Source organism: Carassius gibelio, chromosome A6 (assembly GCF_023724105.1).
Source record: "Carassius gibelio isolate Cgi1373 ecotype wild population from Czech Republic chromosome A6, carGib1.2-hapl.c, whole genome shotgun sequence".
In the NCBI taxonomy this organism is placed as follows: Eukaryota; Metazoa; Chordata; class Actinopteri; order Cypriniformes; family Cyprinidae; genus Carassius; species Carassius gibelio.
The window spans coordinates 2014026-2028697 of NC_068376.1; the positions used below are offsets into that span (position 1 = coordinate 2014026).

Consider the following 14672-nt stretch of genomic DNA (forward strand, 5'->3'; position numbering starts at 1 on the left):
TTATTATAGGACGTCCGTCTCTATACCCACACACAGCACTGATGCCCTTCTATTTTCAGAGTCGCAGTGATTAGCCTCTTTAATCAGAGCTGACAGCAAGAGCCAAAGAGAGATGTCGTATTGGAACACTGCATGGATGGGTTGGAGCCAGAGTGTGTTTTTAAGTGAGGCATGTAGCAGTGTGTGTGTGTGTGTGTGTGTGTGTGTGTGTGTGTGTGTGATTATGTGGGTGTGTCATTTCCAGTCACTCGTTCACTGCCAAAAGTATAATTTACTAGAGTCAGAGTGAAAATCATGATCTCACCATCCCGCACGCACACACACACACACACACACACACACACACGCACCAACTCTCTGTAGCTAAAGAGAAATGATGTAATTCCTCTTCCTTGCCTCCTCCTTCGTTATGTCTTGGATTGCATCTCCTTAATTGACAGCGATAGTTTTCTGATTCCTCTCCTGGGATGCATTTGATTAAATCATGGTGTTGAGTTGAGATGTGTTAGTGTTAAGATCTGACAGCATTCAGACGTAAGGCACAGTAGGCATCATTAGGAGGTCAGCGCTCTTTCTCCTCATCTGAACTTACAGACAGTAATAATACATGAGAATGAAAGATTGAGCATTAGTCCGCTGAATGTATTTGTTCATTTCTCTGTCTGTGATTTAGTTCAAGGGATGATAATAGTTCAGAAAAATTAATTGGCACGATTCACAGCTGTTTTCTAACTTTGTGACGTACATAGAGATTCATGAAGGTTCGTTGTCACATCCTTTAGCCAGTTCATGGCAGTTAGTGCTCAAGTAATGGATGAAGCTTTTTCAGAGCGAACTTGCACGAAGGCACTTCACAAAACTGATTTTGGACAAACTTCTGAGGCAGAGTAATGGTTTAATGATCTACAGCAAAATATAGAGAGCTTTGGTGATAACTAAGTGGATATTTCATTACTACAATATTAATTTCTCTCTAGAAATGACAAAAAGTGGAAAACGTTGATCAGAAACATACATTTACACAAACTGACCACCGACCGCAAATTTTAGACGCCATCTTTATTTTTAGGCTTAACTGTCACAGAATGGAACGCACAGGATTGTGGGATATCAAAGGCAGCAAAAGATACATCTATGCTGCCTTCAAAAATTGGCCATATGAAGGCATCTCAGGAGACAGGAACTGAAGCTAACATTGATTTCGGACGTGCCTTGATGCCTTCCTACCTTGGAATGCGTCCTCCGAAGGCAGCATTTTTCAGTTTTCAGATGCAGTCTCTGAATCAGCTACTACTATTTGAATGTACTTGGAAGACGGCCTTTCTGAACCCTACTGGCCAATATGAGTTAACGCCCCCTCTTGTATTCCAGGGTTTCATGCATGAGGTGCTCTGGGAGTTTCTTCATCGCTTACATAGATAACATCCTCATCTACTCCCTGAGCCAGGCTGAACATCGCCAGCACATTTCAGAGGTCCTCCAATGCCTTAGAGAACACAATCTCTAATGAAAGCGGAGAAGTGTGCGCTTTCCACAAAACCACTGCAAAGCCACAAAGCCGCAGACCTTTAGCACATGCAAACAATTACCTACCAACCAGGTCAAAAAGTATAGTTATTTACCCGGGATATCGGGTATCAGACTGCACCTACCCTGTAGGAAACTCAGTCCCAGATTTGTTGGTCCCCTCACCATCATGGAAGTAAACCTGGTCACCTACAGATTACAACTTCCAGCGCAGTACAAAATTCATCCTATATTTCTTGTGTCATAGCTCAAGCCTCACCATGACCCTGTTTCTCTCCCCACAGAGCCTGGCCAGAGGGAAGAACCCCCTCTTCCATTGATTCTGGATGAAGCGTCGGTCTACAAGGTGAAGGAGCTTCTGCAGTCCCGGGTCCGTGATGGTCAGTTAGAATACCTCATGGACTGAGAAGGATATGAACCTGAAGAACATTCATGGATACATAGGGCTGATATTTTAGACCCCGCCTTAATGGCCGAGTTCCATGCTGCTCATCCCGAACTTCCAGCACCTCGGGGCAGAAGTAGACCACGACGACGTCGGGATGTTCAGTCCTCAGGAGCGAGCCGTGGAGGAGGGTACTGTAATGGATCAGCCAGTCTCCACCATCACCCAGTCACCACGATCTCAATCACCTGAATTCTGAGCACCTGCACTTGTCACCAATCAAGCACCTCATCAACCAGCCTGTACAAAAGCACACACCTCTGACAGCCACATTGTCCAGTCTCGTACACATGTAGAGGACTCTCTAAATCAGATACTACCAGAGGTGTCAAGTAACGAAGTACAAATACTTTGTTACTGTACTTAAGTAGAAATTTGGGGTATCTATACTTTACTTGAGTGATTATTTTTCAGCAGACTTTTTACTTCTACTCCTTACATTTTCAGGCAAGTATCTGTACTTTCTACTCCTTACATTTTAAAAATAGCTTCGTTACTGCTATTTCATTTCGGCTTGTTTTCATTCCGGCTTGTCATCATTAAAAAAAAAAAAAAAAACCTATCCAGATAAATCGCGCCATCCGGATGGAGTGAATTTGATTGTGGTTGGATGAGAAGTATAAACATATACCATTCCGACACCCTATTGGTCTTTACGCGATCCATCACACCTGCACGTGACACAAATCACATCACAGTCCAGCCAGGACATAGAAAGTTTTGGGTTCGTTTATCAAAATATATATTTCTTAAAAGTAGGGTTGGGTATGGAACCGGTATCCGATCGCCTCAGAGTCAGTCCGCTTAAATTTCACATGAAACCAGCGTCAGACCGTCTCCTCCCGTCTTTGAGCGCGCTCTTCAATCCACAGAGGCGCAGACCGCGAACGGAGCAGCGCATGCGCACTTAAACAAACAGAGGACACAAGGTATGTGTTTATCGATAGATTGTTAGAATATCCATATCTGTGCAGTTCTTTGTCATAAATACAGTTTACAAAAAGTCACGAGGTAGCAGTCGGTTTCTCATCTGTAAAGTTTTCGCTCATCACACCACAGCCGTTTCCTCCAGCGAAAATCTAGCCCTTAACACATATGAACGAACACATACTTTAATTACACTTACTAAAATATACTTAATTTAATCATACGTACTTTATACATACACTACTGTGCAAAAGTCTTAGACACTTTAGTAATTTCACTTAAAAGAATGGTGTTCGGACAGTTATTTATATATTTTGCTGTAGAATGTCAGTATAAAATATCAGTTTACATTTCCAAAAATTAATTTTCCCGTTGTCAGACTGCTTGTGCATTCAGAATCGCACTAGATTATTACTAAAATTAATGACCAACTGATATTTCCTACTGACACACTACAGCAAAAGATATAAATAACTGGCTTAAAACCCTTTTTGGGGAGAAAATACTAATTTTTCCATAAGACTTTTGCACAGTACTGTATTTTAAAAACGACATTGTTGCTACTTTATAAAGAATGACCATACAGTAATTCACAGAACTGATTTAAAACAGTGACAGACAGCACTCATGTTAACTTTTATATCAGAGTGAGTGACAGAGATACAGTAGAAACATTATGTGTGCTTTTGTATTAAATAATGACCCAGATTGTGAAATACATTTATTAGCCTTAGATTAAGGGAAGCACAACTTGCACAACAAGCTATGGATTTATTTTAAATATTTGTAATGTTTGTAAAGTTATCCATAGTTTTTTTGTGTTTCTTTTTTTTAAAGTATCGGTTCAGGCACCGTTTAGGAGCCGGTACCATTTTAAAAGTATTGAAAAGGCACTGGACCCTATTTAAAAGTTATTATTTCTCACTGGCTCATTTACCAAATGAGTGCTTTTTCTTCGTCCTCCACAAATTAAGCTACTGTAGGTAGTTCGGTAGCGAGATGTTTTAATAAATTAGCGTTTTCGATTGACGATGCGATTGACAATGTTGTGATAAGTAGGCTATACCAACTTTGTAACTCGTTACCCCCCGAACACTGGACATAGCAGACGTATGTACCAAATACAAGAAGCTATCAATCAAGAAAGTATCAGGATTATGATTTCTTTTTCAGTTTTAGTTTTTGATCAATCACTTGGATTAATCATTCATTTTGACAGCACTATAATGTTTACTGTAAATAGACCACCATACAAGTGTAATTGTTACTGAGCCTGTACCAATGTTCTTGTCCATTGCCCTCGCAGATTCCTGCAGCTAAGCTTGGATGTACATTTACATTCCATTAAAAGTTATTGATGACAAGCCTCTGAAGTTTGACTTTTTGCACTATAACAATACTTATTGGCAACTAGTCATCATATCTCTAGTCCTTTAATGTATTTGCATTGTACTAAAGTGCGTTCATTTTAAATGGGCATATATGCGGCTGAGGAAGACCTGAAGGTCGAAACGTTGCTTAATTAAATTCCTCTGGAGCAGTAGTTTTCAGTGTTCAGACTTCACTTCTTTATTTGTCTATATCATTTAGTTGTCTTGCACCTGTGTCCTAATTGGATGTTTGGGATGTGCACACCATTTTTGTATTTTTATATATGCGGCTGAAACAGGAAGCCTAGTGCATCCCAAATTTTTCAACATGAACATTATAGTCATTATGGCCTATGGCCTTTAGAAAAATGTTTTTTGAGGCGGTGGGGTAGTGCACAATAGGCCCCTGTGGTGCGGCCTAAGCTTTTGTTCTTAATGGCATTTTTTTCCCCTTACATTACTTTTACTTTTATACTTTAAGTAGTTTTTTAAACCAGTACTTTTACACTTTTACTTGAGTAAAAAGCTTGAGTTGATACTTCAACTTCTACAAAAGTCTTTTTAAACCCTAGTATCTATACTTCTACTTGAGTAATGAATGCCAGTACTTTTGACACCACTGGATACTACTTCTATTTGATTGTACTTACCTGCTAACTTACCTTGTGTGTTGCTCCCAGCGTCTCTGTGTCATCCAAAAACCCGGACTGAGATGTGTGCTCCTCCTGTGAATATCCCGAACTCCTGCAATAACAAAGACTCAAAGATCACCATTCCCATCATATCCTTTGAAATTATCGATGAACTGAATAGTCCATCTCACGCACACACACAATTGAATTTTTTATTATTTATATATATTTTTTTAACTGAATATTTTTTAGAATAATATGGTTTTTACTTTTGGCCCATGACCCTCAAACAAGATTTTTGGCCCTTTGTATTAAAAAGCTTGCTCACCTCTGTTTTAGATCAGTATAATGCATTCTTGCTTTAAACAAGTATTCACTTCTTTCAAAACTATTTCTGACGCCAAACTTTTGATGTATTTCAAATGCATTGGTCTCACTGTGCGCAGTTCAACAATTAAATGTTAGTTTTCAATCTTTCATCAAAATGTAAAACTTGCCCCACCCTGAAACATCTTCCTTCTCTTGCTGACATCTAACAGCTTGTGTGAGCTCCTAGTAACTAGTCAAAGCCAATTCGGCAGTGTTTCAGTAGGAGAGAAGTTCACCATTCACGGTCCACTGCAAACTCAAATACCTCCAGAAAGAGTTTGCTGGGTGATTTCCAGACCAGTCTCACAGTACAACACAGACTGTGATTAATAATATAGCGATGCTGAGCAGTGCTTACATATTGATCATTCTTTTTCAGTCAAATAGTGTATTATCCATCAAAACTCCCTTCTGGTTCTGGGTGGACAGATAATTAGTTAGCCATTACAGCTAAATCTTCTGCTATTCATTTTCATAACTAATGTTCTGAGCCTGTCAGTTCAGAAAGCAATTCTGAGGAAAATTAAGAGGGGAATGTTATGACAATAAAAACTGATGGTTTGGCTTAAAAATAGAGGACCAATTTCTAAAGGGATAGTTCTAGTTGTTATGAACCTCGTTGGTTTAAAAACCTCTCTTGTTGATATTTTCAAGTCATACCCAGATTTCAACCACCTCAGTGTTTGACCCAATTGACAAAGAAGCCATAGATCAGTCAAAAGAGAGCAGTTTTAATATGCAATGTGTATCATACAGACACAACATTGCTGTCGACATGGGAATCAAACAAGAGCAAAACAGGTTAATCTTTAAACTTAAAGCTATTTTAAATGAATTGAAAACCATTCAAACATTCTTAATCCCATGTTGTTTTGTGATTTGCCAACTTTCGTGATCTCATTCTAAACATTTCAAAAAATTATAAGAGCCTGGAATGAATAAGAGGGTTTATTCATCTAGACGGTATTTTTGGAGCCGAAATGTGCTATAAATTTAGCACAAACTAAAATACCTGGCTTGTTGATGTTCACATGTGTCTCTCTGACAATGAAGTCATTTACTGCTCTGTCCCATCAGATTAAGGGCAATTCTTCCCTTTCAAGAATTAAATTAAAATGAGCAACATTTAACAAATCTTTTGTAAAAAAAAAAAAAAAAATTATAATAATAAATTATTTGCAGCTGAAAACACATATTTTCCCATATCAGTCTCCAGGAATGTTTTTTAAAACAGGTTTGGACAAGAGTGTCAGAGTTATAGTAAACTGAACTGGAACATGTTAAAACAGCTCCATTAATCCAAGAAGTTGCTTTGCTCTGAAGTCTTTGAAAGCACGTTAAGATCATCAAAATAAACTACACTCATTTTGAGTTTACTATACGGATTTTGCCTATTGCTTGCACATGTTTTGCTAAATTTGGCTCATTGTGTCAAAACTCTACACACAAGAAAATAAGACACAACACTAGGAAATAAAGCATTCACGTCTGTCAAACTGAAACTCTGCTATCAAAACCGAACAATCCTTTGTCAAAATGTAACGAGATATGGTACAGTACTGTAAAACAGTCTGAGTAGAGTAGAGAGATGAAGACATACCGGTTTTCCAGTCGGAATGTCCTTATTATGGATGACACTGTGAAACGGCTTAGATTAGGATAGACTCAATGCCCAGTTTCCCTCAGTCAGGCCATGGTTTATGACATGGTCCACCAGAGTTGCTCTTATGTCATCAGAAATAATGGTCCTTGCATGGCCTCTTCGACCACGCTCTCACTCTCCCTTCTTCCATGCTTGCAAAGTTCTCAAAATGGCTTAACTAAGACCTTTTTGTAGCTGGCTGATTGGTGTTCAGTTTTGTAAGTAAGTATTTTCAGGTGTGTGTCAACGCCTTTTTAATTAACCAATGTGTGCTGTATTTTGAATAGATGTGTTTTCCCAATTGTACCCTGAGATTTCATTTTTTAACTAAGTGTCTTATGTAAGAAATAGTGTGTAGTGTCTGTCTAGTTCTGCAAGTGTGTAGCAGAAAGGAGCAAGTGTGTTACAGAACTGCAACTAAAGTGCAAAGCAACGCTTTTGTTTAAGGTATGGTTACACTTTGTTTAAGGTATAGTAACACCAACTTCAAGTTATGTTACTTTGGTTTAAGCATGTGTCTATAGTGTTCAAGCAATGGGCAAAAACTATAAGCAATCAAGAAAAACTAATTATATGAACAAACAATGAACAATACATTTATTACAGTATCTTTGTTAATATTAGTTAATGAAAATACAGTAGTTCATTGTTAGTTCATGTTAACAAGAACAACTTTTGATTTTAATAATCCATTAGTAAATGTTGAAATTAAAGTGAACTAAGATTGATAAATGCTGTAGAAGTATTGTTCTTTCTTAGTTCATGTCGACTAAAGTAGTTAACTTATGTTCACTTATGATAATGTTAATACATTTTATATTTTTTCCCTATTTTGTTAAATTTTAAAATGTCTAGGTTTAAACTAAACTCGTGAAAGATGGAAAGACTAAGAATTACTTTTTTATTAATTGTGATGGAAACTGAAAACTGTGTCAGTGTTGCTCAATGACATGTATGAACCTTGTTTCTGAAGTGATGTGCAAAGTGTTTTATAGTTCACCACATGAATGGCCTGCATGGGGTCGTCCTGAGAGGAATAGCAGAATGAAGTGGTGGTGCTTATTAAATAAATATGAGGCAAATATCAAAACTGCGTTTTTAAAATCCTCTGAAAGAGGAACTGCTCCAAACAGATGTGATGTGCTCTTCGCAGGTAAGCTCTGCTCCAGTCACCAGCAAGAAATGTGGAGGTAAAAATAAAAACTACTTTCTACTCACGCATCTTAGCAGAGTTTTTTTTTTTTTTTTTTTTTTTTTTACAGACATAGACTAAAAATAGAAATTGACTCTTTTGCAGGGGGAAGTAATTTTTTGGAATGTGAACATACTACTCACTAAAAGTCAGTTATCAAAATACAGGTTAACAGGTGGTAAACTATTTGCTTTTAACTCACAGTATTTCATTTTCATCTTTCATATAGTATTAAGAAATAAATCAAGATTTGTTTTTGAATTATTACTCAGAATTTTTGTTGTTGTTTTTAAATCATAACTTTCTTTCTTTCTTTTTTTTTAGGCCTGTTAAAAAGTCATGACTATTCATAAAAAACGCCATTAACGTGACAGAAGGAGAAGGAATAAAGTGCTTTAGCGCCATCTGTTGTTTCTAAACATGCAGTGAACAGCTTTTCAATTGTTTATTATTCAAATGATTTTAATCCTCACAATCGTAATAATCAGTTATTAAAACCTGCAGTGTCTTTAGACCTTCACAGATCAGAATATATATAAATAAAACAGTTTTATAAGAGCCAGAGGAAACAGCAGTAGGCCTAATTCACATTAAATTCACTTTCATTGCAGCCAGTATGAAAAGTTGACATTGTGATAAAAGAACGAAAATGATTTTCATCTTTTGAAATTGTGAGTTTCATATTTATCCAATCTATGAATATGATATAGGAATGTAATATAGTAATGACGTACGCTGCTCTCTACCCCAAAACTACATTTCCCGGAAGGCCTTGACACAGGAAGCTGCGTCACTGTGTCGGTTGCGCTGCTAGCCTCTAGCCTGCTACGTGTTCGGATAAAGCAGGAAGTTGACATGTCACCGTTGCTGCATTGTTTTTTACACCCTGATTAAAAGGAGTTTTGCTTTATTAATTTCTGATACTGCCGCAGAGCAGGTGAGTGTCATGTTTACACACCGCGAGCAGGAGCGACATTATAGCTAACATGTTTACCAGGGTATTATGTGATATCGAGGCCCAAGCACCAGCTTTACCACTCTAGTGCTTCGTCTGTTACGTTTTTGTTATTAATAAGCATCACATTTCACCGAGATATTAAGAATAGCTAGTTTGCTTTTAAACCAGTGATTTGAGTTTGCTGTAATGTTAGAGCAACTGTCAGTTGTGCTGTGTAAATCAAATAAGAGTAACAGGACTGATCCTGAATCAGCTCTACATGTTTACATAGCAGGTTATATTCACAAGAAACAGAAGAATGAACTCACAATACTTTTGATTATGAAGCTTATTTCTTGATGATAGACTAGAGTTCAGGTGGATTTCTTTCAAACTAAATTCATATACAGTTAATAGATGTAGATTTCAAACATGGGCAGATCTACTTTCCTGCAATGAAATTGTAATTAAGTTTGACTTGTCAAAACAGAGTGAGCTGTAATTGATGAAAATTCAGCCACATCATTTATTCCTGATTTAAGAATACATGTAGGAAGGTTCTTGTGTTATACTTGGCCTTCTGTTATTATTATATCAATCAAAATTAATAGATCTTGCTCTGATTTGCTCAAATGTTTATTTGCAGCTAGGGCCCTACGAAATCCGCTTAATTTTTTAACTAATTTCTGTTTTATTTTTTTCCAAATTCATTTTTTTCCCATTTCTGTTTTTCTGGATTCAGTTTTTTATTTTAGTTAAAATTTTTACATTAAATTATACATTAAATGTTATTAATCAAAAAGCATGTCTTACTTAATGCATTTTTTTTTTCTTAAAGTAGCCTTATAAATTGTTTTCCTAATTAATTAATATGTACAACATTTTTTTTCCTGGTTATCAAATGAAGGCATAGAACAATTTAATTTATTTTTTAATTATTGAAAATTGGGACAAACAAAGGGGATTTACAAAAAAATTTAAAAAAGGAAGAAATGTTGTGTGATTATTCCTTAAAAAAAATCATGTTTGTTTCATTTTAGTAGTAGTAGTAGTATATATAATCATTTCCGTATCTGACTCCAATTATTCCATATGTTTGTCAGTTGTGATGTTGAAGCCTGGAACATGTCAGCGCGAAATTTACATCTGAAACCCTGCATCTGCGTCTTCATTAACAGAGACATGCAGAACATGCAGAATTCATATTTAAATTGACTTTTGCGTCTTAATATTTACAGATACCAATCCATGTCATGATTTGATTAAAGTGTAATGACCTACTTTTGATTACATAAAAAATGTGACAAATTCCATGACATTCCACGTTAAACTTTGAATACTATTTTTATGAATGGATACCATGATTCCATCCATGTTTTCTGCATCGTGGAAATCATATGGCCCTAATTTGCACCTTTCATGTGTCTGTAATAACTAAATCTCTCTCTCTCTCATCCCTCGACAGTATGTTGCCGACGAGTTCCCCGCAGATCCACCAGAACGGCAGTCTGAGCGCTCGGGATGCAGCGCGGCACACAGCCGGCGCCAAGCGCTACAAATACCTGCGGCGACTGCTGCATTTCAGACAGATGGATTTTGAGTTTGCTATATGGCAGATGCTCTACTTGTTCACATCACCACAGAAAGTGTACCGCAACTTCCAGTACCGCAAACAGACTAAAGACCAGTGGGCTCGAGACGACCCTGCGTTCCTGGTGCTGCTCAGCATCTGGCTCTGTGGTGAGCACTTTTGATGGAAACATGGGAAGGGTTTAGAAATTAAACTTGCATCGGCTCACTAATCATGTTTTCTCTGCAGTGTCGACAGTTGGCTTCGGTCTGGTTCTAGAAATGGGTTTTGTGGAGACGTTGAAGCTGTTGCTGTGGGTTGTTTTCATCGACTGTGTCGGAGTCGGATTGCTCATATCTACACTCATGTGGTGAGGAGCCACACAAACACTCACAAAGACTGCCCATAATGTGTCCTTTTTCCTTAATGTTGACCTTGCTGTTATGATATTGATTCAGATTTTATTTCTGGGTTATGGATCTTTGCATTTTTTATTATTAGCCTATTATTAATTTCAGAATAAGGTGAATGATCCATCTTTTTTGCAAAGAGATATTTAAATAATTATAAAATAAACCAGAACAGGGTGGTTATGACCCCAGCACAAAACAATGTTGTTATCCTTAACTGAAACTAAAACTATTATTGTTTTTGGTAATTGAAATATGGCTGAAATAAAGTAAAATATAATTGTTGAATACACAACTTAAACTTTAACAACTCAAAGAAGTAATTTTGCCTTGAAAAAAAGATTGTAAGTTAAAGTACTCAAATTAGTCAAACTGAAATAAAAATTAAAAGTAAAAAATAATTGTAAAAAAGTAGACTTACAAAAAAAAAATTTTTTTTATATATATTTATATATTGATTTTAACAATTAAAATTCAAAAACTGCATCAAACTGAAATAAGTACATTTAGGTTAAATTGCTAAAATTACTAAAGCTTAAATAAAAATGAAGTTAAATAAATATAAAAAAAAATACAAAATGGCAAAAGTAAATGACTAAAATAAAAAATATGTTTAATGAATGCTATGATATATAAAATTATGAATACAAAATATATATATTTTGATATATATATTATATTATATATATTAAACAATAATGTTTGCTGTGACTGACCAGTCAGAATCAAGTACTTTATATAATAACATAATGATAATTAATCAGCCAAATATATAATACCGTAATAGATAACGTAACATTGCTAATAAATCAGCCTAACTTACGAGGAGTTTTTACTGTGACACTGTACAGTAATCCCTGTTTTTCTGCTTCTCCAGGGTTGTCACAAATAAATATCTAATGAAGCATCCTAGAGATTACGATGTGGAGTGGGGCTATGCGTTTGACGTCCATCTAAACGCTTTCTACCCTCTCCTGGTCATTCTGCACTTTTTACAGCTGTTCTTCATCAACCGTAAGTAAACCGTAAACAAATATGTGTAATAATGAACTGGGACTGTGTGAAAAACATATTTTACGCTTTCTTGACAGATGTTGTGGTCATAAGTTCAGACTGGTTCCTGGGGTATTTTGTGGGAAACACCTTTTGGCTTATTGCAGTCAGTTACTATATTTACATCACATTCCTGGGCTACAACGGTAAGTGATGTGACTGCTGGTCATGACCATGTGTTTTATGACATGTATCCACAAGCTGAACATTGTCTCTTGTTTCTTTAGCACTTCCGTTCTTAAAGAACACCGCGGTTCTTCTTTATCCCTTTGCTTTGCTCGGACTCCTGTATGTTCTCTCCATTTCTCTCGGCTGGAACTTCACTAAAGGTCTCTGCTGGTTCTACAAGCACAGGGTCCAGTAAAGGACAGCAGAACACATGATGGAAAGTGTGTTGTCGCTCTTGGGACTTTCCGACTTCTTGTATAATCTGTAAATATCAGTTTGGCTGTAGAGGAAAACAATTTCAATTGTTTATGGTGTCATGAACCTTTTCTTTTTCTTAATTTGAGACTCAACCCTCATTTAATGTTGTGATGTGGATAAATGCAAACTTGGGGAAAAGTTTCGGTATCTGATATGATGCTGCACTGTTTACTTGTGAAACCGTGTACAATAAAGATATTTTTAAAGAAACCGATTTTTAGTTTGTTCAGTATTGTCCAGTAATGTATTTTAAAATTCATGAAATGTAAATGTATGCATATGGTTTTGATCACATAAAATACATTATCCCATTGGCAGTTACATATATGGTAACATATTCAGGTGTTTATTGACAACTGTAAGGGATTCTCTCTCTCTCTCTCTCTCTCTCTCTCTCTCTCTCTTTTTTGGATTAGGTTGACTTGAGAAAGTCAACCCAATGTTCTGTATTTAAGATGCTGCTGCTTCATCTTAGACTATATTTCTAAATGCTACCCCTCTTATTAGAGTTTTAAAGATACAACCACCAGCTCTGGCGACTTAGTTCGCTTTATCTTTTTAGACTGATTCGACTTATGGTTTTCATAAAACTGAAGATTTAAAATCATAAAAAAACATGGAATGTTCAAAATTTAAATTTAACATCCCAGAATTCCTTGGGACTCAATCAAATCCCCTTCTATGTACTATCTCTTAAGCTTCCATTCTAATATTTCTAATCTAGCCTAAGAGGCACATGCTAATCGTGGTCTCAACAGCTCATTGTGTGTAGTGACCATAAGGTAGTGACACACTATGCACTCATACACAGTGTACTTATGTATATTGTGTATGAATAATATAAGGATATAATGTATAATATAATGGAGTCTGATAACCCCTCCCTCTTCACTACACAATTAACGATTACTGCGACGGTTGAGTTCATGAAGTTTCCAACATTCCGTTCTTCTGGTGATTTGAGGTCATCATCTGGGTATTTAAAGTGCACTGTTTCTTTTAAGAATTTTCGGTATGAACACGCTACTCACACTATTTATTCTACAAAGTGTCATAGAATAGTTAATAAGTACACAATTTGGGATGCCCCTAAAGTGTTAAAGCATGCTAATAGTGTGCTAAAATATGGGAGAAATATGCAAAATCATGGTGTTAAATCATGCTAACAATATGTTAGTAACATGTCAATCATGTTAGAAACATGCTAGTCATGTTGGAAACTTGCTAGCTACATGTAAATCATGTTAACAACATGTTAATTGTCTTCGAAAAATACGTTCAACATGTTAACCACATAAGAAACATGTTAGCAACATGCTAACAAAATAGTAATCATGTTAACAACATGCTAGTTACAGACAATTAAAAACATGCTAGCAACACGTTAAACATGTTAAAAACATGCTAGTAACATGTTATTCATGTTATAAACATGCTATAAACATGCTAATCATGTTAAAACATGTTAGTAACATGTTAACCATGTTAGAAACTTGCTAGCAACATGCTAGGTACATGTAAATCATGTTAACATGTTAGTCATCTTAGAAAAATACTTTCAATATGTTAACCACGTTAGAAACATGTTAACAACATGTTAACAAAATGCTTATCATGCTAACAACATGCAATAGGCTAATCATTAAAACATGCTAGAAACATGATTAGCAACATGCTCATTGTGTAAGAAACATGCTATCATCATGCTAATCATGTTAAAAACAAGTTAACAACATGTTAACAACACTAATCATGCTAGAAACACGTTAATAACATGTTAACTACATGTTAATCATTATAGCAACATTGTATTAATCCTAAAAAATTGTTAGCAACATAATTACGTTAATCATGCTAACAACATGCTTATCATGTTAACGGCATGTTAGACATGCTAGCAACATGCTAACTATATGCTATTCATACAAACACGATAATCATGCTAGAAACATGATGAACAACATTCTAACTACATGCTAATCCTGCTAGCAACATGTTAATAACATTAGAAACATGCTAGCAACATGTGAATAAAATGGTAATCATGCTAGCAACACAAAAGTTGCAAGATAACCATGCTAAAACATGCTGGCAACATGCTAATCATGCTTTCAGCATCTATCTAATCTAGCTAAATTTTCAAACTTTAAACTTTTACAACTGCTTTGAACT

At 36.0% G+C, this 14672-nt stretch overlaps 1 protein-coding gene across 1 annotated transcript; it reads left to right on the top strand.

Moving 5' to 3' along the window:
* The first annotated feature begins 8872 nt into the window (after positions 1–8872).
* On the top strand, positions 8873–12710 carry LOC128015232 (protein unc-50 homolog). Its single transcript, XM_052598909.1, has 6 exons — positions 8873–9041; positions 10507–10781; positions 10861–10981; positions 11899–12035; positions 12113–12220; positions 12302–12710. The coding sequence occupies exons 2-6, from the start codon at positions 10508–10510 to the stop codon at positions 12436–12438; spliced, it is 777 nt and encodes a 258-aa protein (XP_052454869.1). The 5' UTR covers positions 8873–9041; position 10507; the 3' UTR covers positions 12439–12710.
* The last annotated feature ends 1962 nt before the right edge of the window (positions 12711–14672 follow it).